The sequence below is a fragment of the Sciurus carolinensis genome, chromosome 8 (assembly GCF_902686445.1).
Source record: "Sciurus carolinensis chromosome 8, mSciCar1.2, whole genome shotgun sequence".
NCBI classification, from domain to species: domain Eukaryota; kingdom Metazoa; phylum Chordata; class Mammalia; order Rodentia; family Sciuridae; genus Sciurus; species Sciurus carolinensis.
The window spans coordinates 49,243,397-49,270,083 of NC_062220.1; the positions used below are offsets into that span (position 1 = coordinate 49,243,397).

A 26,687-nucleotide genomic window follows, 5' to 3' on the forward strand; every position below is an offset into this window, starting at 1 on the left:
TTTATTGAGATGTAACTGACAGAGCCTGGGTGCTTGTACCCTCCAAAGTTTAAACTAGTTCACACATCCATCATCTCCAATATTTACCATTTTTAGTGGTGAGAACATTTGGAAATTGATCCCCAACCCACATGTTAGTGGTATTTGGAGGTGGAGACTTTGGAGGTAATTAGAATTAGATGAGGTCATGAGGGCAGGGGTCACATGATCTCCTTAGTGGGTTAATGAGAAGAGAAAGAGATATCCAAATAAGCAAGTGTGTTCTCTCTTGCCCCGTGGTCCCTATGCCACCTTGAGACTCTGCAGTGGGTCCCCATCAGCAAGAAGGCTCTTACCAGAGGCAGTCCCTCAACCTTTGACTTCCTAACCTACAAAAGTGTAAGGGATCCATTTCTTTTCTTTATAAATTTCCCAGTTGTGGCATTCAGTCATAGCAACGGAAAATGGATGAAGACAATATTTAAGTTTAGTAAAAGAGAGAAAGAAAACTGGTATTCTCCAGGGATCCATTAAGACAATACTGGCCTTTTTTGGACAAAACAACAGAACTCTCGGCAACCTTCAAAACTCTTGAGCAAAGATGTTAAGTCTTTGGGTTTTAACCAAATACACCAGAAGATGGCATAGTCCTGACTAGCAAGAAAAGCATTTCAGAGAGGAAAACGTCTCTCAGACCTGGGAAACGAAACTGAAATCAAGCCAGCTTTCTTCCTTCCCCCCATCTCCCGGAATTGCACACACCCTCTTGTCAGTCAGTTGCTGCTAGCATTGAGACAGGAAGCTATGTAAGCTTTCACAGAAACTGGAACGAAGAAAATACTCTCCTCTAACATCCTAGGAGGAGGAAAGTGTGGACATCAATCACGTTTCTGCCCTAGAACAGATGATTTTCTGCTCCTTTGTGTAGAAGACATTTGACAATCAGGGTAAGTACGATATCTCTTTAAATATTACTAACGTCTATGCAGCAATTTATTGAATAGAAAGAATTTTACTTTGCATTTAGAAAACTGCAAGTACCCCGAGAAAAAATATGATAATATTCTAAGCCTAGAGTTTCTAGACTGCTTATGCTGTGAGAGGACTCTGCTTATATGAGTCATAACATTCCATAACTGATGTAATTGAAAACTTGAGGGACTGTTATGAATGAAATCCCCCGAGACATAACAGTATTTCCAGAAAGAACATAAAATGACAAGTTTTAAAACTTACATACTTTCCACTGTCTAAGGAATAGGCAGCTTATAAAACAGAACTTCCTAGCTCAGGGAGACCATCTCTAAATAAAATACAAACTAGGGCTGGAGATGTGGCTCAGTGGTTGAGTGCCCCTGAGTTCAATCCCTGGTACCAAAGAAGAGAAAAGAAAACATAACTTCCTGGTAGTTTCTATGATATTAGTGTCAGATAAGATCTATTTATGAGAGGCAGACAGACAGACTATTACAGGAAGTCCTTCCGATTTTGGCAGCTTTATGTTCTGATAGAAATCATAATTTATATCTGATTTCCCTCGGAAGCAATAAATAAACGAATGCAAGAGTATAGGAGGATTGCATTTTTAATGATTTCTAAATAAAGCTAACAAATCCCACAGTTAACCTTGATGGTTCATAACCCACGTGGTGGGTTCAACCATAGAAAAAAATTGTACTATTAAATTATATACTTTAAAGATTAAAGAGTAGGCCTGTAATCTTGGCAACTCAGGAACCTGAAGAAGGAGGATTGCAAATTTGAGGCCAGCCTCAGCAACTTAGAGAAGTCCTAAGCAACTTACCCAGAACTTGTCTCAAAATAAATAAAAAGTGCTGGGGATGTGGCTCAGTGGTTAAGTACCTCTAGGTTCAATCCCTGGTAACAAAAGAAAAAAAAATTAAAAAGAAATTTTAATTTAAGGTAAAACTGTGAACTGTTGTATATACGAGAATTCATTCCTCTGATGAATATTCTCCAAAAGTGGCGCCTTAAATAATTTAAAGTGGTTTATTAATAGGCACATCTCTCAAGATTTTGACAGAGGCTTTAGGGGAAGCAGTGTGAAAAGTTAACCTGTTGTTATGAGTGAAATATTCACAATATGGGAAAAAATAGTGAAAAGTTACTCCTTTTTTGCTTCTTTTCTCAGTCAAATGTTCAGGCCCAGCTATCTGTTCCCCAACCCTTCTATGAGACCCTGACTTTCTGTTTTTATGTGTATATGGTATGCAGCTCAAGCATAAACCAAACAATCCATCTAATTCCCCACTTAGTCTCATAGTCTGGTTTATGATGTATCAGCTGGAGGGGAGTGTGAGTTAAAACATGAGGGAGGAAGTCAGAAAGAGCCATGAAAAATGGCTGGGATGAATGGGGAAGGGACGGGGCATGAGAACCCTGGATATGAGGCTCAGAAGCCTGAAAACACCCAGGAGCCAAGCAATCAGGGTGCAGTTGCTCTATGAGTCACAGTAGGGTGAATGGACACGAGCCATAGTTTCACAGGGTGGAGTAACAGGGCTCAGCAGATGCACATATGAGCACCTGAGGTTTTGCAGGTGTAAGAATGGCTAGAGGAAGGTAGGGTCAGGTATTAGACCAAGACAGGTACCAAAACAGGTTCTTTCATGGCTCACTCTTTTTCCTTGGTCACTTCCACTCACTTTTGGTGCCAAAAGGAGAAAACAGAGTGACAAACCAAAGTTTTGAAGATCTTTTTGGTGCTGAACTATGACATAATCCTTATGGATAGTACAGTTGGTTAGAACTAATGGACAGAACCAAATTTTTGAAACTTTATTTGTTGTTAAATTCTGTGCAGTTTAAGTTACCCAAATACACAAATATGAAATGTAACATTTCAAACTGCAAGGTGATATATAAGGTAGTGGTGTTAAGATACTCTTATCTACTATTAGCCAGCAGTATTTTTATTTGTACACTCACAATTTGATTAAAGTGACTTCGTTTTAACATCCACTAATGTAGATTAATGATGTAAGTTCACATTTAAAGAACAGTGCATCATATACTACTTCTGCAAGTATTGGGAGTTCAGTATGTTATCAAAAGCATAATTTAACTTCCTTGTGTCAGAACATGGGTTTTCTCAGTCTATTGCTGGTGATGGGCAGGCCTAGTAACACTGGAACACAGCATTAGTCATATACCTTATTAAGAGTCGGGTAGATAACTTTGAAATACAGTTTTACAGAAATTAAAATAGCAGTATGAATCAACTGTGGGTGGGAAGTGAAAATCAAAAAATGAATCTTATAATCTGAGGCTAAAATAATAAATGTTTAGTAAAAATCTAAGACCTCAGCTTTCCTGAATTGAATTAACCAATTAGCCTTTTTATAAATTTGTTCCTCTTAGTTATAAGTGATAATAGAATGTATTTTGACATATTATACACAAATGGAGTATAATTTCTCATGCTTCTGGTTGTACATGATATAGAATTATATTGGTCATGTAATCATATATGGACATAGGATAGTAATGTTTGATTCATTCTACTATCTTTCCTCTTCCAATTCCCTCTCCCTTCCCTTCATTCCCCTTTGTCTAATCCAATGTACTTCTATTCTTCCCTCCCCACCTCCCCCACTTTTTTGTGAGCTAGCATCTGCATATCAGAGAAAACATTCGGCCTTTGGTTTTTGGGATTGGCTTGTTTCACTTAACATGACATCCTCCAATTCCATTCATTTATCTGCAAATGCCATAATTTCTTTCTTCTTTATGACTCTGTAATATTCCATTGTGTATATGTACCACATTTTCTTTATCCCTTCGTCTGTTGAAAGGCACCTAGCTTGGTTCCATACCTTAGCTCTTATGAATTGAGCTGCTATAAACATTGATGTGGCTGCATCACTATTGTGTGCTGATTTTAAGTCCTTTGGGTATATACCAGGGAGTGGGATAACCATGTCAAATGGTGATTCCATTCCTAGTTTTTTAAGTAATCCCCATACTTCTTTCCATATTGGTTGCACCAATTTGCAGTCCCACCAGCAATGTTTGAGTGTACCCTTTCCCCACGTCCTCACCAACATTTATGGTTATTTGTACTCTTGATTGTTGCCATTCTGACTGAAGTGAGATGATATCTCAGTGTAGTTTTAATTTGAATTTCTCTACTAGCTAGAGATGTTGAATATTTTTTCATGTATTTGCTGACGATTCAAATTTCTTCTGTGAAGCACCTGTTCAGTGACTTAGCCCATTTGTTGATTGGGTTATTTAGTTTTTTTGGTGCTAAATTTTTTGAATTCTTTTTTTTTTTATTGTAAACAAATGGGATACATGTTGTTTCTCTGTTTGTACATGGCGTAAAAAATACCATTTGTGGAATCATAAATTTACATAGGGTTATGTCGGTTGATTCATTCTGTTATTTTTTCCCTTCCCCCCACCCCTCCCATCCCATTTCTCCCTCTATACAGTCCTTCCTTCCCCCATTCTTGCCCCCCTCCCTAACCCTAACTCTAACCCTAAAACTAACCCCTCCCACGCACCATTATGTATCATCATCCACTTATCAGCGAGATCATTCTTCCTTTGGTTTTTTGAGATTGGCTTATCTCACTTAGCATGATATTCTCCAATTTCATCCATTTGCCTGCAAATGCCATAATTTTATCATTCTTTATGGCCGAGTAATATTCCATTGTATATATATGCCACAGTTTCTTTATCCATTCATCAACTGAAGGGCATCTAGGTTGGTTCCACAATCTGGCTATGGTGAATTGAGCAGCAATGAACATTGATGTCGCTGTATCTCTGCAGTATGCTGATTGTAAGTCCTTTGGGTATAGGCCAAGAAGTGGGATAGCTGGGTCAAATGGTAGTTCCATTCCAAGTTTTCTAAGGAATCTCCATACTGCTTTCCAGAGTGGCTGCACTAATTTGCAACCCCACCAGCAATGTATGAGTGTACCTTTTTCCCCACATCCTCGCCAACACCTGTTGTTACTTGTATTCTTGATAATCACCATTCTAATTGGGGTGAGATGGACTCTTAGGGTGGTTTTGATTTGCATTTCTCTTATTACTAGAGATGTTGAACATTTTTCCATATGTTTGTTGATTGCTTGTAAGTCTTCTTCTGTGAAGTGTCTGTTCATTTCCTTAGACCATTTGTCGATTGGGTTATTTGTAGTCTTGGTGTTGAGTTTTTTGAGTTCTTTATAGATTCTGGAGATTAGTGCTCTATCTGAAGTATGATTGGCAAAGATTTTCTCCCACTCTGTAGGCTCTTTCTTTGCATTGCTGATAGTTTCCTTTGCTGAGAGAAAGCTTTTTAGTTTGAATCTATCCCAGTTGTTGGTTCTTGCTTTTATTTCTTGTGCTATGGGAGTCCTGTTGAGGAAGTCTGGTCCTAAACCGACATGTTGAAGATCTGGACCTACTTTTTCTTCTATAAGATGCAGGGTCTCTGGTCTGATTCTGAGGTCCTTAATCCATTTTGAGTTTAGTTTCATGCACAGTGAGAGATATGGGTTTAGTTTCATTCTGTTGCATATGGATTTCCAGTTTTCCCAGCACCATTTGTTGAAGAGGCTATCTTTTCTCCATTGCATATTTTTGGCACCTTTGTCTAGTATGAGAAAATTATATTTATTTGGGTTTGTGTCCATGTCCTCTATTCTGTACCATTGATCCACCTTTCTATTTTGGTACCAATACCATGCCGTTTTTGTTACTATTGCTTTGTAGTATAGTTGAAGTTCTGGTATTGCAATACCCCCTGCTTCATTTTTCCTGCGAAGGATTGCTTTAGTTATTCTGGGTTTCTTATTCTTCCAGATGAATTTCATGATTGCTTGTTCTATTTCTGTAAGGTATGTCATTGGGATTTTCATTGGAATTGCATTGAATCTGTATAGCACTTTTGGTAGTATGGCCATTTTGACAATATTAATTCTGCCTATCCAGGAACATGGGAGATCTTTCCATCTTCTAAGGTGTTCTTTAATTTCTTTCTTTACTGTTCTGTAGTTCTCATTGTAGAGGTCTTTCACCTCTTTTGTGAGATTGATTCCCAAGTATTTTATTTTTTTCGAGGCTGTTGTGAATGGGGTAGTTTTCCTAACTTCTCTTTCTGAAGATTCATCACTTATGTATAAAAATGCATTAGATTTATGAGCATTGATCTTATATCCCGCTACTTTACTAAATTCACTTATGAGTTCTAAGAGTTTTCTGGTGGAATTTCCTGGTTCCTCTAAGTATATAATCATATCACCAGCAAATAGGGATAGTTTGAGTTCTTCTTTTCCTATTCGTATCCCTTTAATTTCTTTGGTCTGTCTAATTGCTCTGGCTAGAGTTTCAAGAACAATATTGAATAGGAGTGGTGAAAGAGGGCATCCCTGCCTTGTTCCAGATTTTAGGGGGAATGCTTTCAGTTTTTCACCATTTAGAATGATGTTAGCCATGGGCTTAGCATAGATGGCCTTTACAATGTTAAGGAACATTCCGACTATCCCTATTTTTTCTAGTGTTTTGAGCATGAAGGGGTGCTGTATTTTATCAAATGCTTTTTCTGCATCTATTGAAATAATCATGTGATTCTTGACTTTAAGTCTGTTGATATGGTGAATTACATTTATTGATTTCCTGATGTTGAACCAACCTTGCATCCCTGGGATGAAACCCACTTGATCATGGTGCACTATCTTTTTAATATGTTTTTGTATGCGATTTGCTAAAATTTTGTTAAGAATTTTTGCGTCGATGTTCATTAAGGATATTGGAGTAAAATTTTCTTTCCTCGATGTGTCTCTGTCTGGTTTAGGTATCAGGGTGATATTGGCTTCATAGAATGAGTTTTGGGAGAGTTCCCTTCTCTTCTATTTCATGGAATACTTTGAAAAGTATTGGAATGAGCTCTTCTTTAAAGGTTTTGTAGAACTCGGCTGAGAACCCATCAGGTCCTGGACTTTTCTTTGTTGGTAGGCTTTTGATGACTTCTTCTATTTCATTACTTGAAATTGGTCTATTTAAATTGTGTATGTCCTCCTCGTTTAGTTTAGGCAATTCATATGTCTCTAGAAACTTGTTGATATCTTTGAAATTTTCTATTTTGTTGGAGTATAGATTTTCAAAATAGCTTCTAATTATGTTTTGTATTTCAATCGTGTCTGTTGTGATATTTCCTTGTTCATTCCGAATTTTGGTGATTTGGGTTTTCTCTCGTCTTCTCTTTGTTAGTGTGGCTAAAGGTTTATCAATTTTGTTCATTTTTTCGAAGAACCAACTATTTATTTTGCAATTTTTTGTATTGTTTCTTTTGTTTCAATTTCGTTGATTTCAGCTCTGAGTTTAACTATTTCCTGTCTTCTACTACTTTTGGTGTTGGTCTGTTCTTCTTTTTCTAGGGCTTTGAGCTGTAGTGTTAGGTTGTTTATTTGTTGAGTTTTACTTCTTTTATTGAATGTGCTCCATGAAATAAATTTTCCTCTAAGTACTGCTTTCATAATATCCCAGAGATTTTGATATGATGTTTCTTTGTTCTCATTTACCTCTAAGAATTTTTTAATTTCCTTCCTAATATCTTCTGTTATCCATTCATCATATAATAGCATATTGTTTAATCTCCAGGTGTTGGAGTAATTTCTGTTTTTTACTCTTTATTTCTAATTTCAATCCATTATGATCTGATAGAATACAAGGTAATGTCTCTATCTTCTTGTATTTGCTAACATTAGCTTTGTGGCATAATATATGGTCTATTTTAGAGAAGGATCCATGTGCTGCTGAGAAGAAAGTGTATTCACTCTTCGTTGGATGGTATATTCTATAAATGTCTGTTAAGTCTAAATTATTGATTGTGTTATTGAGTTCTATGGTTTCTTTGTTTAATTTTTGTTTGGAAGATCTGTCCAGTGGTGAGAGAGGCGTGTTAAAATCACCTAGTATTATTGTATTATGGTCTATTTGGTTTCTGAGATTGAGAAGGATTTGTTTGACATACATGGATGAGCCACTGTTTGGGGCATAGATATTTATGATTGTTATGTCTTGCTGATTTATGGTTCCCTTAAGCAGTATGAAATGTCCTTCTTTATCCCTTCTGACTAACTTTGGCTTGAAGTCCACATTATCTGAAATGAGGATGGATACCCCAGCTTTTTTGCTGGGTCCATGTGCATGGTATGTTTTTTCCCCATCCTTTCACCTTTAGTCTGTAGGTATATCTTTCTATGAGATGAGTCTCTTGCAGGCAACATATTGTTGGATCTTTCTTTTTTATCCAATCTGCCAGTCTATGTCTTTTGATTGATGAATTCAGGCCATTAATATTCAGGGTTATTATTGAGATATGATTTGTATTCCCGGTCATTTGACTCATTTTATTCATTTATTTGTTTATTTTTGACACGACTTGGTTCCTCTTTATTTGAGAGTTCCTTTAGGATAGCTCCTCCCTTTGCTGATTTGCTTCTTTGTTTTTCATCTCTTCTTCATGGAATATTTTGCTGAGAATGTTTTGTAATGCTGGCTTTCTTTTTGTATATTCTTTTAGCTTTTGTTTATCATGGAAGGATTTTATTTTATCGTCAAATCTGAAGGTAAGTTTTGCTGGGTATAAGATTCTTGGTTGGCATCCATTTTTTTTTAGAGCTTGAAAAATGTTATTCCAGGCCCTTCTAGCTTTTAAGGTCTGGATTGAAAAATCTGCTGATATCCGTATTGGTTTCCCCCTGAATGTAATTTGGTTCTTTTCTCTCAAAGCCTTTAAGATTCTGTCTTTATTTTGTATGTTAGGTATTTTCATTATAATGTGCCTTGGTGTGGGTCTGTTGTAATTTTGTGTATTTGGAGTCCTATAAGCCTCTTGAACTTGATTTTCCATTTCATTCTTCAGATTTGGGAAATTTTCTGAAATTATTTCATTGAATAGGTTGTTCATTCCTTTGGTTTGTTTCTCTAAGCCTTCCTCAATCCCAATAATTCTCAAATTTGGCCTTTTCATGATATCCCATAGTTCTTGGAGATTCTGTTCATGATTTCTTATCATCTTCTCTGTTTGTTCAACTTTGTTTTCAAGGTTAAATATTTTATCTTCAATATCTGAGGTTCTGTCTTCCATGTGTTCTATCCTATTGGTTGTGCTTTCTATGGAGTTCTTAATTTGGTTTATTGTTTCCTTCATTTCAAGGATTTCTGTTTGTTTTTTTTTTCAATATCTCTAACTCTTTATTGAAATGATCTTTTGCCTCCTGTATTTGCTCTTTTAACTGTCGATTGGTGCTATCATTCAATGCCTGCATTTGCTCTTTCATTTCATCGTTTGCTTCCCTTATCATGTTAATTATGTACATTCTGAACTCCCTTTCTGACATTTCTTCTGCCATGCTGTCGTTGGATTTTATTGATGTAACATCCAGATTTGTTTGAGGCATTTTCTTCCCTTGTTTTCTCATATTGTTCAGGTATCAGTGGACTGCTGAGATGTTGCAGATTTCCTCTATTGACTTATAATGTCCCTGAAGATTGCTAGTGTATCCCCTCTTATCCTTCAGTAGCCTGAAGTCTTGGAGGAAGTTGATAATGCGGTGCTCCCCAAGGAAGCTCCCTCTCTAGGGGTGGTGACCCTCAGGTGGGGTATATTCCCTGCTAGTGGGCAGAGGTGCCTCCACTTTTGACCAGTGGTCATCCAAAGGGGAACTAGGCTGCGGGCTGAGGCAAGGCCTGTTTGTGCCTGTGTCTCTGGTTTTACCGTCCTTGTGGGAAAACCTCACCCGGCGGGGAAGAGTCACCCGGTGGGGAGGTCTCGCTGGTCAGTTCCCCTCCTACAGGTTCCCCTCAATCTACAACTACCGCCTGGCCTGGGCTGTCTTCCTCTGCAACATTCCCAGGGGCCCGGACCTACCTCCTGGGCCTGGGAGCCTCACCCTTCGCAGGCGAGTCTCCTTAGGCTGCCTCTCCTCAGAGAAGCTGCTCGCAGTCCTGGAACCTTCACTCCGCCCCTCAGCTTGTCTCTGTGTAGCTCTTTCACCAAAAGGCACCTAGGTCCCCGGACCGTGCTTTGCACCTAATCGCCTGGCTATGCGACCCCTTCTCTGAGCAGCCACCTGGAGCCTCGTACACATGCTCCAAGCCCCAGTGACCCGCCGCTCGCCTCTTCCTCCAGGCAGCCACCCGGTGTTCTGTGTGGGCGCTTGGAGACCAAGCAACCCACTGCGCACCTCCACCTCCTCAGGACAGCACCACCCCCCCACCCCACCCCACCCCCCGTTGTTCAGGAGGTTGCTGAGTCCAAACAGCTCGCAGCCCAGCTCTTCCTCTGGCAGCCGCCAGAGCCCCGGCAGGTTGCTCCGAAACCAAGCGTTGTGCTGCGCGGCCTCCTCTGCAAAGTTCCCCCGCTGTCCATGTTCACTGCTCCTGCGGGGAGAAGGGTATCTTGCCGCCTGGGCAGGGCAGCCTTCCCAGGCAACGTTCCCAGGGGCCCGGACCTACCTCCTGGGCCTGGGAGCCTCACCCTTCGCAGACGAGTCTCCTTAGGCTGCCTCTCCCAGAGAATCTGCCCTCAGTCCTGGAAACTTCGCTCCGCCCCTCAGCTTGTCTCTGCAGCTCTTCCACCGAAAAGCCGCCTAGGACCTGGGACCCTGTTCTGCACCTAATCACCTGCCTATGCAACCCCTCCTCTGGGCAGCTGCCAAAGCCTGGCGGGTTACTCTGAAACCAAGCACTGTGCTGAGCAGCTTCCTCTGCAAAGTTCCCAGTGGTCCGTGTTTACCGCTCTAGCGGGGGAGGGGTGTCTCACCGGGCAACTCTACTTCACAAAGTTCCCTGCATTCCAGGGCTACCGCCCCATCCGGGACGCCTCCCCAATGTGAGAAACTCACCCGGCGGCTTTGAGTTGGTCCCAAGTCACTCACTATCTCCTCTTTTGAATCCTGAGTCCTGGAGCAACGTGAAATGCAGCCGCCCTCTAGTCCGCCATCTTGAAAACCTCCCCTGAATTCTTTATGTATCCTGGAGATTAAGGCTCTACCTGAAGTGCAGGTGGCAAAGATTTTCTCCCATTCAGTAAGCTTTCTGTTTGCATTCTTGATTGCTTCTTTTCTTGGGAAGAAGTTTTTAGTTTGATACCATCTCATTGTTGATTCATGATTTTACTTCTTGTGCTTTAGGGTTCTTGTTAAGGAAGTCAGTTCCTAAGCTAACACGATGTAGACGGGGCCTACTTTTTCTTCTATCAGGCACAGAGTCTCTGGTCTAATGCTGGAGTTCGTGATCCACTTGGAGTTGAGTTTTGTGCAGGGTGAGAGATAGGGGTTTAATTTCATTTTGCTACATATAGATTTCCAGTTTTCCCAGCACAATTTGTTGAAGAGGCTATCTTTTCTCTAATGTATGTTTTTGGTGCCTTTGTCTAGTATGAGATAACTGTATTACAGGAGTTTGTTTCTGTGTGTTCTATTCTGTACCATTGGCCTATGTGTCTGTTTTGGTGCCAATACCATGCCATTCTTGTTATTATAGCTCTGTAGTATAATTGAAGGTCTGGTATTGTGATGCGTCCTTCATCATGTTTTTTTGCTAAGGATTGATTTGTCTATTCTGTGCCTCTTATGTTTCCCAAAGAATTTCATGGCTGCCTTTTCTATTTCTATGAAGAATGTCACTGAAATTTTAATAGGAATTGCATTAAATCTGCAAATTTCTTTTGGTAGTATGGCCATTTTGACAATCATTATTCTTCATTCATAACACACTACCATCTTTTTTCTATGCAAGTACTTCTTTTAGTTTATTCATAACTTATTTTATCATTTATTTTTGAGACACCATTGGATTTTTAAATGAAGACAATATATCAAGTGAACAAATCTTAAGGACGTGGCTCTAAGAAGGCTTTCTGTATTTATCTGTGTGACTACACACAGATCAAGATCCTTGTGCTCCTCAGAAAATAATCTCCCCACCAAGTCATTGTGACTTCTGCTCTAGGTTAATTCTGCCTGTTCTTGAACTTCATATTGATGGAATCTGACAATGTTTTCTGTTGTACTGGTGCTATTCACTCAGGGTTAGTTGTGAAATTCATCTCTGTTTTTGCTTGTATCAGTACTTTTTCATTAGAATTAGAGTTAGAAGGTAAATACATAATTAACTTTACAAAAACTGTCAGTTTCTCCAAGTAGCTGAAACAATTTACCTTTCTACCAGCAATGTCTGAGAGCTCTGTTGACCCCAGCTCTTCGTCAGCATGTCAGCCTTTCATGATAGCCATTCTGGTAGGTGTGAGGTGTTATCTCACTGAAGTTTGACTCTGCATGTTGGTGATAGTGAAGCATTTTGGAGCACTTCCAGATTCCAGTCCATCACATCCACATTTTGTGACTGTTAAAAGCCACACTGGTTTCCCTTCCCTGCAGTGGGCCAAGTCTTTGCCTCAAGCCCAGCTCAGAATCAGCAAATGCCCCAAAGCTTACCTAGGTTTCTTCCCTTTTTGAATTTCAGTCCATCCAGCCCTTGCCATTGAATATATTAGCTCTGCGATCATTCCAAAGACAAGTTGTGCAACTTACCTCACCTCTTTTCTTCTTGTTGCAGTGAAAGCATCGCAGCCTCAGTGATCTACTACCCCACACAGGAAAGTGGTCTCCTTCCATTCCTTCTCAAGTCAGTACTGGTAAATTCCATTTTTCAATGTGTTTGTCTGTTTAATCTCAGCCTTCAATTTTATTCATGTACAGTTGATTTCAATATCTTGATTACTTTAATTTTTACAGCATCTGTCATGGTCTATTTGTGACATCTCTTTTCATTTGTTGTTTAATCCTTCCATGGTGTGTCAACTTTATTACCGTACTGACAACTTTTGGACTTTGTTCAGTCTCTCTGTTGCAACTGTGATTTCCATTTTTTAGATTTCTGCCCTTTGTTTTCTCCACTCCTTCTTCCTTCTTCACATTGACTCTTGTTCTCTGAATTTACTATATTGACATTTAGTTTACTATTGTCAACCATTCTCTTTTTATAAAAGCACTTAAGGATATAACTATTTGTGTAAATATTGTTGACACGTTTTTATAAGTTTGATGTGCAGCAGTTTCACTGCTGCTAAGTTCTATTTATTTTCCTCTCTAAGGTATGACATTGCAAGGTTTCATTTCTTAATTAAACTTTTCATTTGAAATCATTGTCATTCACACTTGGTACAGCTTTTGCCTAGCCCTTGAAGATTTTTCTCGTATATATTTTTCTAAAAATTTCTTAATTTTACATTTTACGTGGAAGTCCATTTAAAGTTAATTTTGTTATAAGGTGTGAGATCAGGTTTGGATTACTTAATTTTTGCATATGGATATCCAATTTCTCCAGCATCATTTGTTGAAACAACCATTCTACCTCCATTGAATTATTTTTGCATCTTTGTCAAATATCAGTGGGACATATTTGTGTGGGTCTACTTCTGAAATCCTATTCTGTTCCACTGCTACATCTATCTGTCTACCAATACCATGCAGCTTTGATTATTGTAGTTATAACATGTCTTTAAAAATAATTTCTCCCATTTTATTATTAAAATTTTTGAAACTGGTATGCTTCCTTTGCCTTTCCATACAAATTTTACAAGTATTTTTTTTCTGCAAAGAATCATACAGGCATTTTGATAGATATTATGTTAAACCTGTTTAATGATCTGTAGAAAATTAACATGCATACTATGTAAAATTCCCATGTGAACACAGTATGTGTCTCCATTTATTTAGATCCCTTATTTCTTTCAGTTTTGTACTTTTGAGCATAAGAAGTTCTCTAAATGTTTTGCTAGATTCATAGTGAAGTATATCAGGGGTATTTTTGTTTGTTTGTTTTTGTTTTTAGTGATTCCTAAAGGAACTGAATTTTAATTTTTGGTGTCCATGTGTTCATTACTCACAGAAAGATATTTTTATGTTTATCTTGTGCTCTGAAACATTTGATGAACTCACTTGAAGTCTCATGCATTAATTTGGTATTTTCTATGTAGATAATCAAGTCATCTAAAAATAGGGACAGTTTTATTTCTTCCTTTCCACGCTCTATGTTCTTTTGTTTTCCTTTTCTCCTTTTATTGCACTCACCAGAACTTTCAGCACTCTGTCAAGGAAGAGTATGAGTGGAGACAGGCATATTTCCCTGTCATATTTGCTCTCAATCTAATGGGAAAAGCATTGGGTTTTGCTATTAGTTATGTGAGCTGTAGGTTTTTTGTAGATACTCTTTTGCAGGCTCTACTCTGGCCCTATTTTCCTAAAAGTTTTAACTATAATGCATGCTTTGAACTTTGTCACGTGCACTTTTTACATCTTTTGATGTGATTATGTGGTTTTTCTTTGATATCCTGTCAGTCTGGCAGACTTCACTTATTGACTTCTGAATATTGAACCATCTTGTATCCCTGGAATAAACTCTACTTGGTCTCTGGTTATAATTCTCTTATATGGCTAAGTTCTAACTGCTATTATTAAGAGTTTTTTTATATATTATGGGGGATATGGATTTGTGGTTGTATGTTTTAGGCTGTCTTTGTTTTTCTTTCTAATAGCACAATACTCATTTCATAAATAAATTGGTAGGTATTCCCTTTTTTAGTTTTCTGAAAGATTGTGTAGGGTCAGTGTTAACTCTTCAAATGCTTGGAAAATTCCCAGTGAAACTGTCTGAGTATGTTGATTTTTTAAAGGGGAGATTTCTAAACTTACAAACCAATTTCCTTAGAAATCATGGGACTAGTTCATATTTGGTAAATTGTTTCTTTTCCTTTTTATTATGTCACTTTTTAAAGATGATTCTCAACTTTATTAGTCTTTTCAATGAAGCAGGTCTTTCTTTAATTGAATTTCTCTACTGCTTTTCTTTTAAATTTACTTATTTTTGCTCATATCTTTCTTGTTTCCTTCCTTCTGCTTGTTTGGGTTTATTTTGTTCTTCTCTTTCTACATTTATTTGGCGATAAAACTTAGGTTATCGTTTTGTGAATTTTCATCTTTTCTAATGTTTGTATTTTTCTTTTGACACTCAAGTGTAGAAACCTTGCCTTCCTCCATATGCCCAGAATTAAGACCAGTTCTAAGTGGTTCAGTGGATAGGAAAGGCCCTGGATCGATGGCATACATTGGTTCTACTCAGAAAGATTCAGAGGAAGTATGCCTGACCAGGTACAGTTCATAATTAGCCAAATATGCTACTCTGGATTTTATTTATGTTCCCTCAGTAGAGAACACAAAAGATTACAATGGTGTTGCCAACAGGTAACCAGTTAATACCTCAAACATGTTAAGTCCTTCACATGTATCTCATGAATATTTTACGATTATTTGGTCCTTCTCTTCCTTCTTAGCTATGATTGACAATCATATACTCTGTTTAGTTCATCTATCATAACCTGTTTCACAAACTACAAGCATCTATATTTAATCTCATATATGCATTTTTAATTTTCTATAGCAGAATTGAATATTCTTAAGTCATACAGCAAATGCCCATCACAGTAAATAACCATAGAAAAAGATGAAACATCTCAAATATACTAACTGGCAGCATCTTCAACATACTTAGTGAATAAAGCAAAATAAAGAGAATTTGGGATAGCCTGCTGCCCTTCATATGAGACAAGTGCTCATATATTTGTATTTGGTAGCACATCTCTGGGAGAATATAGAAGAAATTGGTGATAAGAACTTTTTAAATTTTGTAACACAGGTATATATGACCTATAAGAACTTATTTCCAAATTTTACTTGTAAAACGCTAAATCAATTTTCTTTTTCTATCTATAGGTATCACAATGGCAGAGCAACTAAACCTTCCAGAAAATACAGATGACTGGACAAAAGAAGATGTAAACCAATGGTTAGAAAGTCATAAGGTCGCCCAAAAACACAGGGATGTTTTGATTGCTCAGGATGTGAACGGCACAATCCTGAAGTGGTTGAATAAAACGAATCTTGTTGAAATGGGCTTAACGCATGGACCAGCTATCCAAATAGAAGAGCTAGTCAAGGAATTGCTGAAAACATCCTCTGGAGATCCTACTCAGACATCTAAGGCGGGGAAAGGCAGTAAAAATGCTCCCAAAAAGCAACCTGTGAAGCAAAAAGAAAGTAATGAGACTTCAAAACAAAAACAAAAGAATACCGAGAATTCAGAAGTGGCTGATGGCACTACAATGAATCCAACGGTTATAGAACATAAGTTGTTGAAAAATGAGCTCATGGGAGGTGAAACAGATGACATGAAGGAGACACAGCCATCCCTAGAACCAACATGCATCCCATATCCTTTTGATAAATTCAGTGATCCGTATCGTTATAAATTACATTTTATTCTACAGCCTGAAACTGGATCACTCAATCTCATTGATCCAGCACATGAGTTTAAAGCCCTCACAGATACAAAAAGAGCCACAGAAGAGGATATTAAGATGAAATTTAGCAATGAAGTTTTCCGATTTGCCGCAGCTTGTATGAATTCACGTACCAATGGCACCATTCATTTTGGAGTCGAAGACAAACCCCACGGAAGAATTGTTGGCGTGCAAATTGCCAAAGTCACTAAAGAAGCCCTAATTGAACACTTTCATAAGATGATACATCAGTATTTTGAAGCACATCAGGTCCAACAAGCAGAGAAGTGCATTCGAGAGCCAAGATTTGTGGAAGTTTTACTGCCAAACAGTACTGTATCTGATAGATTTGTTATTGAAGTGGATATCATTCCACAATACTCTGAATGTGGATATGACTATTTCCAGATCAAAATGCAAAACTACGAAAACAAAACATGGGAACAAAGTTCAAAATATTCCGTCTTTGTGAGAGATGGACCCAAATCTAAGGACATCATAAAAAGTAAATCTGATTTCAAAGCTTTTAAATTAGATTTAAAAAAAGTGGCAGACTCTAGAAAAGAAGCAGAAGAAAAATGCAAAGAAAAGACAAATAAAAACAAAAGTGAAGGATACAAGCTAGTTCAACTGTTGACAGGAAATCAAGATCTATTAGATAATTCATTCTATGACTGGTACATTCTTGTAACAAATAAATGCCACCCAGAGCAAATAAAACACTTGGATTTCCTAAAGGAAATTAAATGGTTTGCTATGTTAGAATTTGATCCTGAATCAGCAAAGCATGGAATAGTCAAAGCTTTCAAAGAAAGCAGAGTAGTGAACCTTCACACTCCAAGTCTGTTTGTAGAAAGGACCACATGGAATGAGAAGATTTCTAGTCTGAATCTTTACCAGCAACCCAGCTGTATTTTCTGCAATGGGAGGTCAGACCTTGAGAGTGAAAAATTTAAATCCTTAGATCCAATTTCCTGGCAAAGGGAAAGAGCTTCTGAAGTCAGGAAACTGATTTCATTTCTCACACATGAAGAAATAATGCCAAGAGGGAAGTTTTTGGTGGTGTTTCTATTACTCTCCTCTGTGGATGACCCAAGAGATCCCCTCATTGAGACCTTCTGTGCTTTTTACCAAGATCTCAAAGGAATGGAAAATATACTGTGTATTTGTGTACATTCAGACATATGTCAGGGTTGGAAAGACCTGCTTGAAGCAAGATTAACAAAACAGCAAGATGAATTATCAAACCAATGTATTTCTGCTTTAAATCTTGAAGAAATAAATGGGACTATTCTTAAACTAAAATCTGTAACTCGGTCCTCAAAGAGATTGTTGCCCTCAGTTGGTTCATCTACTGTCCTTCTGAAGAAAGAAGAAGAAATGACTGCCCTGGAAATTCTCTGTGAAAATGAATGTGAAGACACGCTCTTAGAGAAAGACAAAAAAAAATTACTTGAATTCAAGGCATCCAAAGAGGAAGCCTTCTACCGAGGTGGCAAGGTATCATGGTGGAATTTCTACTTTTCTTCTGAAAACTATTTTTCATCTTTTGTCAAAAGGGATAAATATGAAAGACTGGAAGCAATGATTCAAAACTGGGCAGATTCTTCTAAACCAACATGTGCCAAAATCATTCATCTGTATCACCATCCAGGCTGTGGAGGGACTACCTTGGCTATGCACATTCTGTGGGAACTAAGGAAGAAATTCAGATGTGCTGTGCTGAAAAATAAGACAGTGGATTTTTCTGAAATTGGAGAACAGGTGACCAATTTAATTACCTATGGGGCAACAGGCCATCAGGAATACTTACCAGTACTGCTCCTTGTTGATGATTTTGAAGAACAAGACAATGTCTACCTTCTGCAGGCTTCCATTCACACAGCTGTAGCTAAAAAGCACATTCGATATGAGAGACCCCTAGTGATCATCCTAAATTGCACGAGGTCACAAAATCCTGAAAAAAGTGCGAGGAACTCAGACAGTATTGCCCTAATACAACAACTGTCTCCCAAAGAGCAGGGAGCTTTTGAGCTTAAATTGAAAGAAATCAAAGAACAGCATAAAAACTTTGAAGATTTTTATTCCTTCATGATCATGAAAACCAATTTTAATAAAGAGTACATAGAAAATGTAGTGAGGAATATTCTGAAAGGGCAGAATATTTCCACCAAGGAAGCAAAGCTCTTTTCTTTTCTGGCTCTTCTAAATTCATATGTGCCTGATACCACCATTTCACTATCACAGTGTGAAAAGTTCTTAGGAATCTCAAACAAGAAGGCTTACTGGGGAGCAGAAAAACTTGAAGACAAAATGGGGACCTTCTCTACAATTCTGATAAGAACAGAGGTGGAAGAATGCGGGAAATACTGTGGAGTGCGTATCATTCACCCTTTGATTGCAATTCTCTCACTGGAAGAATTGAAGAAAAGCTATAACTTGAATAAAAGTCAAATTATGCTGGATATGCTAACAGAAAATATGTTCTATGACGCTGCCATAGGAAAAAGCAAATTTCTCCAAGATATGCAAACCCTGCTGCTCATAAGACAGCGCAATGAACATGAAGGTGAAAAGGGAAACTGGTTTTCCCCATTCATTGAAGCATTACATAAAGATGAAGGCAACGAGGTAGTTAAAGCTGTATTGCTTGAAGGTATTCGTCGGTTCAACCCAAATGCATTCATGTGCCAAGCCTTGGCAAGACATTTCTACCTTAAAGAGAAGGATTTTAGCAATGCTCTGAATTGGGCTAAACAAGCCAAAAAGATAGAACCTGACAATTCCTATATTTCGGACACACTGGGTCAGGTCTACAAGAGTAAAATAAGATGGTGGGTAGAGGAAAATGAAAGAAAAAGGAACCTTTCAGTTGATGATCTAACTAATCTTTTGGAATTAGCAGTACATGCCTCAAATGCATTCAAAGAATCTCAACAGCAAAGTGAAGATCGAGAATATGAAGTGAAGGAAAGATTGTGTCAGAAGTCCAAAAGGAGGTATGATACTTACAACATTGCTGGCTATCAAGGGGAGATAGAAGTTGGACTTTATACAATTCAGATTCTCCAGCTCATTCCTTTTTTTGACAATAAAAATGAACTGTCTAAAAGAGACATGGTCAATTTTATATCAGGAAATAGTGATATTCCAGGTGATCCAAATGAATTTAAATCGGTCCTCAAGAACTTTATTCCTTATCTAACCACTTTGCAATTTTCTTTGAAGAAGTCCTTTGATTTTTTTGATGATTACTTTGTCCTTCTAAAACCCAGGAACAACATTAAGCAAAATGAAGAGGCCAAAACTCGGAGGAAGGTAGCTGGATCTTTCAAGAAGTACGTAGAAATATTTGGTCCCTTAGCAGAATCACAAAGCAAATATGTTGGATCAAAGCTCCATTTACCACTTGAAGTAGAGAGAAACCGAAGAAACCTAGAAGCTTTAAAAGCAGACAAGTTTTCTGGGCTCCTAGAATATCTTATCAAAAATCAAGAAGATGCTATAAGTACCATGGAAGATATAGTGAACAAATACACTTTTCTCTCTGAACAATGCGCTGTCAAAATGCAGCTAAAGGAAAAGCAAAACTTCATCTTGGCCAACATCATTCTCTTTTGTATTAGACCTGCCTCCAAATCAGTGAAGTCAATTAAAAAACTGAAAGAACAGCTTCGAGATATCTTACAACAAGTAGGACCAACTTACCAGTATTTAGAACCTTATTTCCTAGCTTCACTCTTATTCTGGCCAGAAAACCAACAACTAGATCAAGATTCTAAACAAATGGAAAGGTATGCTCAGTCACTGGAAAATTCTTTCAGGGGGCAATATAAACACATGCATCGTACAAAGCAACCTATTGCATATTTTTTTCTTGGAAAAGGAAACAACATGAACAGACTTGTCCACAAAGGAAAAATTGATCAATGCTGTGGAAAGACACCTGATATTAATGCCGTGTGGCAAAGTGGAGATGTATGGAAGGAGAAAAAAGTCCAAGACCTTTTGCTTCGTTTACAGGGACGAGCTGAAAATAATCGTTTATACATAGAGTACGGGATCAATGAAAAAATCACAATCCCCATCACACCCGCTTTCTTGGGTCAACTTAGAAGTGGCAGGAGCATAGAAAAAGTATCTTTTTATCTGGGATTTTCCATTGGAGGCCCACTTGCTTATGACATTGAAATTGTTTAAGAGCCTGATTTTCCTCCAGGAATGTGGTCTTAGTTCCACCTAATTTGTTTTAGATCCAAGACCCATACTTTAAATTGGAAAATTTATAGATATAGCCCTTGACTTTTCAGACCCATCATACAATATTTAATTTGCTATTATATTAAGCATTTGGTGATTCCTACAAAGATTATGGTGAAGAAGGAAAGAATGGGAGACGTGGAAAGCAGCAAATCCCTCCCTTGGTTTGGATAACACCGTGGAGGACAAAATAATAAAAGGCTGTGTATGGAATTAAGAGAGGCAGACATAGTAAGTCAGCCATATGGAGCCTCCACTGCTTCCCCCAGTTACCCCACCAAGGCATGGATTAAAGACAAGGATCTACTCTCTTCTCAAATGTGACATTTTTTCAGAATAAGAAAAAAATAGTTTTGGTTCCAAGACATTAGATGATCTGACAAACATTTCTCAAAAATATCAAAAGCCTCTCAAGCTGAGTAGCAACACTTATTTTGACCAAGTAGATCATAAATGTATCCTGTGTTTGACATTTAGGTGCCTTCCAAGGAGAAGGGCCACCCAGTTCTCTAAAGGTCATACCCACAGAGGTCAATTGATCGTACCAAAGTGTCTGGGAAATTAGCTACTGAGCTTATAAACCTCCCTCCAAATAAACAAATGGGGAAATGCACCCAAACTCTAAAGGCTATGAACAAAAAGAACTCTTGTGAAAAGATTAACAAGTCCCTCACCCAGGGGATCACAATGCACTGGCAAGATATGCATATAACCCATGTGTTGAATAAATGTAATCAGTGAGATGGAATCCTAATAAAATTATGGATACCAACAATGTCTGCCAAAACCATTAAATGGAATTCTGATTTTAAAGAAAAAAAAACTTAATAACAGATAAATCATATTGTCCTAAATCCTGATTGATACAAACATCACAAAGACAATCTGGCCTTACAGGGCTGGAAGAACCAGAGAAGTGTACTACCCATGAGATGTTCTTGCCAAATAATTAAAACTGAATTTGATCAACCATCTAGATCTTACTTCTCATTTAAAAGAAACACAAAAAAGACAGGATCCTGTTAAATACCAACACAGATATCCAGAAAGCAGAAACTCACAATTCAAAAAAAATCTGATTGTTTTTCAGTCAAAAAGAAAAAAAAATCACAAAGGACAAAAACAAAAATCACAAGGGAGACTGAAAATTACAGGAAACTTAGCAACTAAACGGAACACTTAGATTTTGGATCCTGATTTGAACAACCAATCCTAAAAGAAATTATTAAGCAATCAAATTTGAACACAGACTGGATATTTGAGGATATAATAAGGTTGCTATTGATTTGTTAGGTGAGATGACCATACTGTGGTCACAGTTTTTAACAAGCTTTTTTTTTTTTTTCTTTTAGAGATATATGCCCCAGTATTTGTGAATAAATGATGTGACTTAAGATTTGCTTCAAAGGAATTCTGTGTGGGGGGTCGGTGGTGAGAGTTGACAGGGATGTGACTAGACAGGAACCTCAGCTCACGATTGCTGAATGATGGAACACAGGAGTTCTTTTTATTCCTCTCTCTCTTCTTTCGACTGTGCTTTTGAAATTTTGTTATAAAAGGTTTGCCAAATGAAGAACCAAAGAATGCAATCAGTTTTTGCCTTCAGAATCTCATTAGAATTTTTTTTACCGAGGGAAGGTTTTCCCTTGCTCTTGCATGAAATTTCACCTTCATGATTAATCAGCTCACTCTTCATTATTTTTAATTTTACAAATTAAAATTGTATAAATGTATGGTTTGTGAAATGTGTATATACTGTAAAATGATTAAATCAAGCTAATTCATATATTCATCACCTCACAAATTTTTTTTTTTTTTTTTTGCGATGCTGGGGATCAAACCCAGGGCCTTGTGCTTACAAGGCAAGCACTCTACCGACTGAGCTATCTCCCCAGCCCACAAACTTTTTTTTTTTTTTGTGGTGAGAACATTTAAAATCTATTATCTAAGCAATTTTCAAGAATCCAATACATTATCAACTATAGTCACTATGCTGTATAATAGATCTCTAAAACTTATTTCTCCTACCTAACTGAAACTTTATACATTGTGACCAACATCTCCCTGTTTCCAAGCACACCCCAACTCCTGTGCCCCTAATAACTACTGTTCTAACTATCTGCTTCTACAAGTTCAATTTTTTAGATTCCGCTTGTAAGTGAGAGTATGAGGTATTTGTCTTTCTGTGTCTGGCTTGCTTCACTTCTCCTCAATAATGTTTTTTAAATAATAATAAATGCACTGAGTACAGTGGCTCACACCTGTAATCCCAGAGGCTTGGGAGGCTAAGGTAGAAGGATCGCGAGTTCAAAGCCAGCCTCAGCAAAAGCGAGGCCCTAAGCACCTTAGTGAGACCCTATCTCGAAATAAAATACAAAATAGGGCTGGGGATGTGGCTCAGTGGTCAAGTGCCCCTGAGTTCTATCCCTGGTACCCACTCCCCCCAAAAATAATAATAATAAATGCTCTGGTTAAACACAGTCTCAATTTGGAAATTAGAGTGTCCAGTCACATTTTTATCTGGAGTCACTTCCCCCTCTGTCTCACATCAGTGAATACTACACAGAACTGTCTTTGTTGGAGTCTTGTCCTCCTGGCGGTTCTTTTGATCTCAAGTTCAGCCAGCCTAAGCCAGTGCCATCTCTACCATGACCTACCTTAGGTACACAGGAAATACTTGCAAATGCTGGTTCTGCCATTGGTAAAAAATGTAGTCAACTTCCAGTCTTAGGAGTAACATGCCCTGTAAAGGCCAAAGTCTCTAAGAGGACCTCTGGAAGGCTCCCTCTCTTAGGAGGTCTGGAGACAACTTTCTCCAAAAGAAGCTCTTCGTACAGGGCTGAGGATGCTACTCAGAGATAGAGCCTTTGCCTAGTATGCAGAGGCCCTGTGTTTGATCCCTAGCATTGCAAAATTTCAAGAGAAGAAAAGGATCTTTTTGTAAAACCTCACTTCCTTAAGGCCAGTTGTTGGCAAAGCACCACTTATAAGTCAAAGTAAGCCTACTGCCTGTCTTTGTAAATAAAGTTTTATTGAAACATAGCTATGCTCACTTGTTTAAGGACTGTGTTTGGTTGTTGTCATGGTTTAGAGAAGTGCTCCCTAAAGACTCCAGTGTTAAAGGCTTGACCCCCAGGGCAACAAACTTCAGACACAGAGATTTGGGGTGTGATTGGATCATGAGGGCTCTGACCTTGTCAATGGATTTGTCCTTTGATAAATTAATAATCTGATGGCATTATTGGAAGGTGGAGAACACTAGGAGATGGGTTCTAGTTGGAGGAAGTGGGTCACTTGGGGACATGCACTGGGAGGATATATCTTGTCCCTGGTCAGCCTCATCCCTCCTCTTTCTCTGCTTCCCAGATGCCATGAGGTGAGCCACCCTGAGGCTTCTGCCTTGAATTTTCATGGTCTGCAGCCTCTGAAACTACGAACCAAAATAGATCTTCCCTCCCTTAAGTTGATTTTCTCAGGTATTTGTCACAGCAGCGAGAAGCTGACTAACACAGTATCTTTACACTACAACAGAGCTGAGTAGTCGCAATAGAGCCCATCAGGCCTCTAAAGCCTAAAATGTTTGGTATCTGGCTCTCTACAGAAAACATCAGGGAACTCCTGTTTTATATTCTCAAGCCTATTACATCTTTACTGTCTAATTGGTTCTCGGACACCTACTTTGAAAATATGTACTTTGATTTATCACCTCATTTTAGTTTCTGATTTTTATTATTTCAGAGCCAAAGTTAAATTTTAATATCTTTTTAATAGCCACAATGTATTTTCATGTTATAATTATCCAGATCCACTTTTCCAAAGAACAGCAGAGTAACAAATGTGTCTTAATTGCAAACTAAAAAAAAAAAAAAAAAATCAAACTCAATCTAGATAAATTTGACAAACACATTATAACAGGAATTTAGAGGCTGTGCCTTTGCTAAAAAGGACTGGCACTCCAATCGGGCCTGTGGAAGTCCAATGGGTAACTGAAAGCAGGATAAACTTGGAATCCCTGTCTTCATTTTCCATTTATTTCCTTCATTATCATAAATTTTGGGTCAGATTCCTCTCAGCTCTACATGTAGGCATGTTAATCATTTAAAGATTGTTCAAGTAAAGCTAATAATCTGCCTATACCCATAGGACTTAAAATAAGCATACTATAGTGATGCAGTCACATGGTGTAATCTATAGCAGTTCAATTCACAAACACTAAACTGTGGGACCAACTAGATGCCCTTCAAGAGATGAATGGATAAAGAAACTATATATACACAATGGAATATTACTCAGCCTTAAAGAAGAATGGAATCATAGCATTTGCAGGTAAATGGGTGTAGTTGGAGAACTTCATGCTAAGCGAAGTAAGCCAATCTCAGAAAACCAAAGGCCAAATGTTTTCTCTGATAAGTGGATGCTGACCCATACGGGGTTGGGGGTGGGGGGCAAGGGAAGAATGGAGGAAATTTGGATTTGGCAGAAGTGAGGGAAGGGAGGGGTTTAGAAATGGAAAAGATGGTGGAATGAGATGGACATTATTACCCTACGTATGTATATGATTGCACAAATGGTGTGACTCTGCATAGTGTACAACCAGAGAAATGAAAAATTGTGCTCCATTTGTGTACAGTGAGTGGAAATGCATTCTGCTGTCAGGTATAACTAATTAGAACAAATGAAAATAAATAAATAAAATTTTTTAAAAAGCTAATAATCTGCCCCCTTTAAAGCAGAGATCCAAGATAAGAGTAACTATGGTATTTTCAAGGTGTTCAGGTACATTCAACTGTAAGGGATTTTTTATTCATATATACATATATTATTTTTTTAGTTTTGATACAATACCAAGATATGCCACAAAAGCATGGAACCCAACCCATTTCCATTCAGTCCCTTTTCCCCTCCCTCCACTCTGCCAATCCCTCTTCAATTCATATACAGTTTATTTGTTTGTTTGTTTACAGGTACTGGGGATTGAATCCAGAGGTGCTCAACCACTGAGCAACATCCCCAGTCCTTTTTATTTTTTATTTTGAGGCTGGGTCTCACTAAGGTGCATAGGGCCTCACGCTAGACTGCTGGCTTTGAATCTGCAATCCTCCTGCCTCAGCCTCCCAAGTAGCTAAGATTACAGGCTTGTGCCACCGTGCTGGTTTTATTTCATTAGTATCCTGTGGATACACTCAATGCCAGGACGCACCATGCCACATCCATGCACACACATACAGAAGTTTGCTCAGATTCATTCCACTGTTCTCCCTTTTCCAGTCCATTCTTCTTTCTTCTCTACTGATCTTTCCTCCATTTTTATGAATTAACCTCTCCCCTTTCTTTTTCCTTTCTCTCTCTCTCTCTCTCTTCTTCTTATTTTTTATCCCTTCTCTCCTTATTTTGGATTAGTTTCCCCACATCTGAGAAAACACTCAACCTTTGACTTTTGGGGACTGGTTTCATTGACTTAGCATGATGGTCTCCAGTTCCATCCAGTCTCCAGCAAATATCATGATATTATTCTTCTTTAAGGCTGAATAATACTCCATTGTAAATCTATACCATATTTTCTTTATCCATTCATCTGTTGAAGGGCACTTTGGTTTGTTCCTTAACTTGGTTATTGAGGATTGTGCTGCTGTAAACATTGATGTGGCTTGCATCACTGTAGTATGCTGATTTTAAATCCTTTGGCTATATACCGAGTTGTGGGATAACTGTGTCATGTGATGGTTCCATTCCTAGTTTCTTGAGGAATCTCCATTCTGTTTTTCAAATGGTTTGAAGTCCCATCAACAATGTGTAATTATATATTTTTCTCCACATCCTTGCCAAAATTTATTGTTATTTGTATTCTTGGTAATTGCCATTCTGACTGGAGTGAGATGAAATCTCAATGTAGTTTTAATTTGTGTTTCCCTAATTGTTAGAGACATTGAATATATTTTCAAATATTTGTTAATCATTTCTATTTCTTCTATTGAAAAATGTCTGTTTAGTTCCTTTGTCCTTTGGTTGATTGGGTTGTAATTATTATTATTATTATTATTAATTATTATTATTATTATTATTGGCATTATGTTTTTTGAGT

The 26,687-nt window shown here is 38.0% G+C and overlaps 1 protein-coding gene across 3 annotated transcripts; it reads left to right on the forward strand.

Moving 5' to 3' along the window:
* Positions 1 to 797: 797 nt before the first annotated feature.
* Samd9 (sterile alpha motif domain containing 9) lies at positions 798 to 22,355 on the forward strand. Of its 3 annotated transcripts, none has more exons than XM_047562954.1 (3): positions 798 to 926; positions 12,565 to 12,643; positions 15,780 to 22,355. In XM_047562954.1, the coding sequence occupies exon 3, from the start codon at positions 15,788 to 15,790 to the stop codon at positions 20,543 to 20,545; it is 4,758 nt and encodes a 1,585-aa protein (XP_047418910.1). In that variant the 5' UTR covers positions 798 to 926; positions 12,565 to 12,643; positions 15,780 to 15,787; the 3' UTR covers positions 20,546 to 22,355. The 3 variants fall into 3 exon arrangements, with proteins under 3 accessions (XP_047418910.1, XP_047418909.1, XP_047418911.1); XM_047562953.1 differs by having other exon boundaries at positions 12,565 to 12,633; XM_047562955.1 differs by lacking the exons at positions 798 to 926; positions 12,565 to 12,643 and adding an exon at positions 15,025 to 15,158.
* Positions 22,356 to 26,687: the final 4,332 nt, after the last annotated feature.

What these genes read in the sequence shown, in the direction of transcription:
- Samd9 (XM_047562954.1), top strand. Translation starts at nt 15,788, where the DNA reads ATGGCAGAGCAACTAAACCTTCCAGAAAATACAGATGACTGGACAAAA.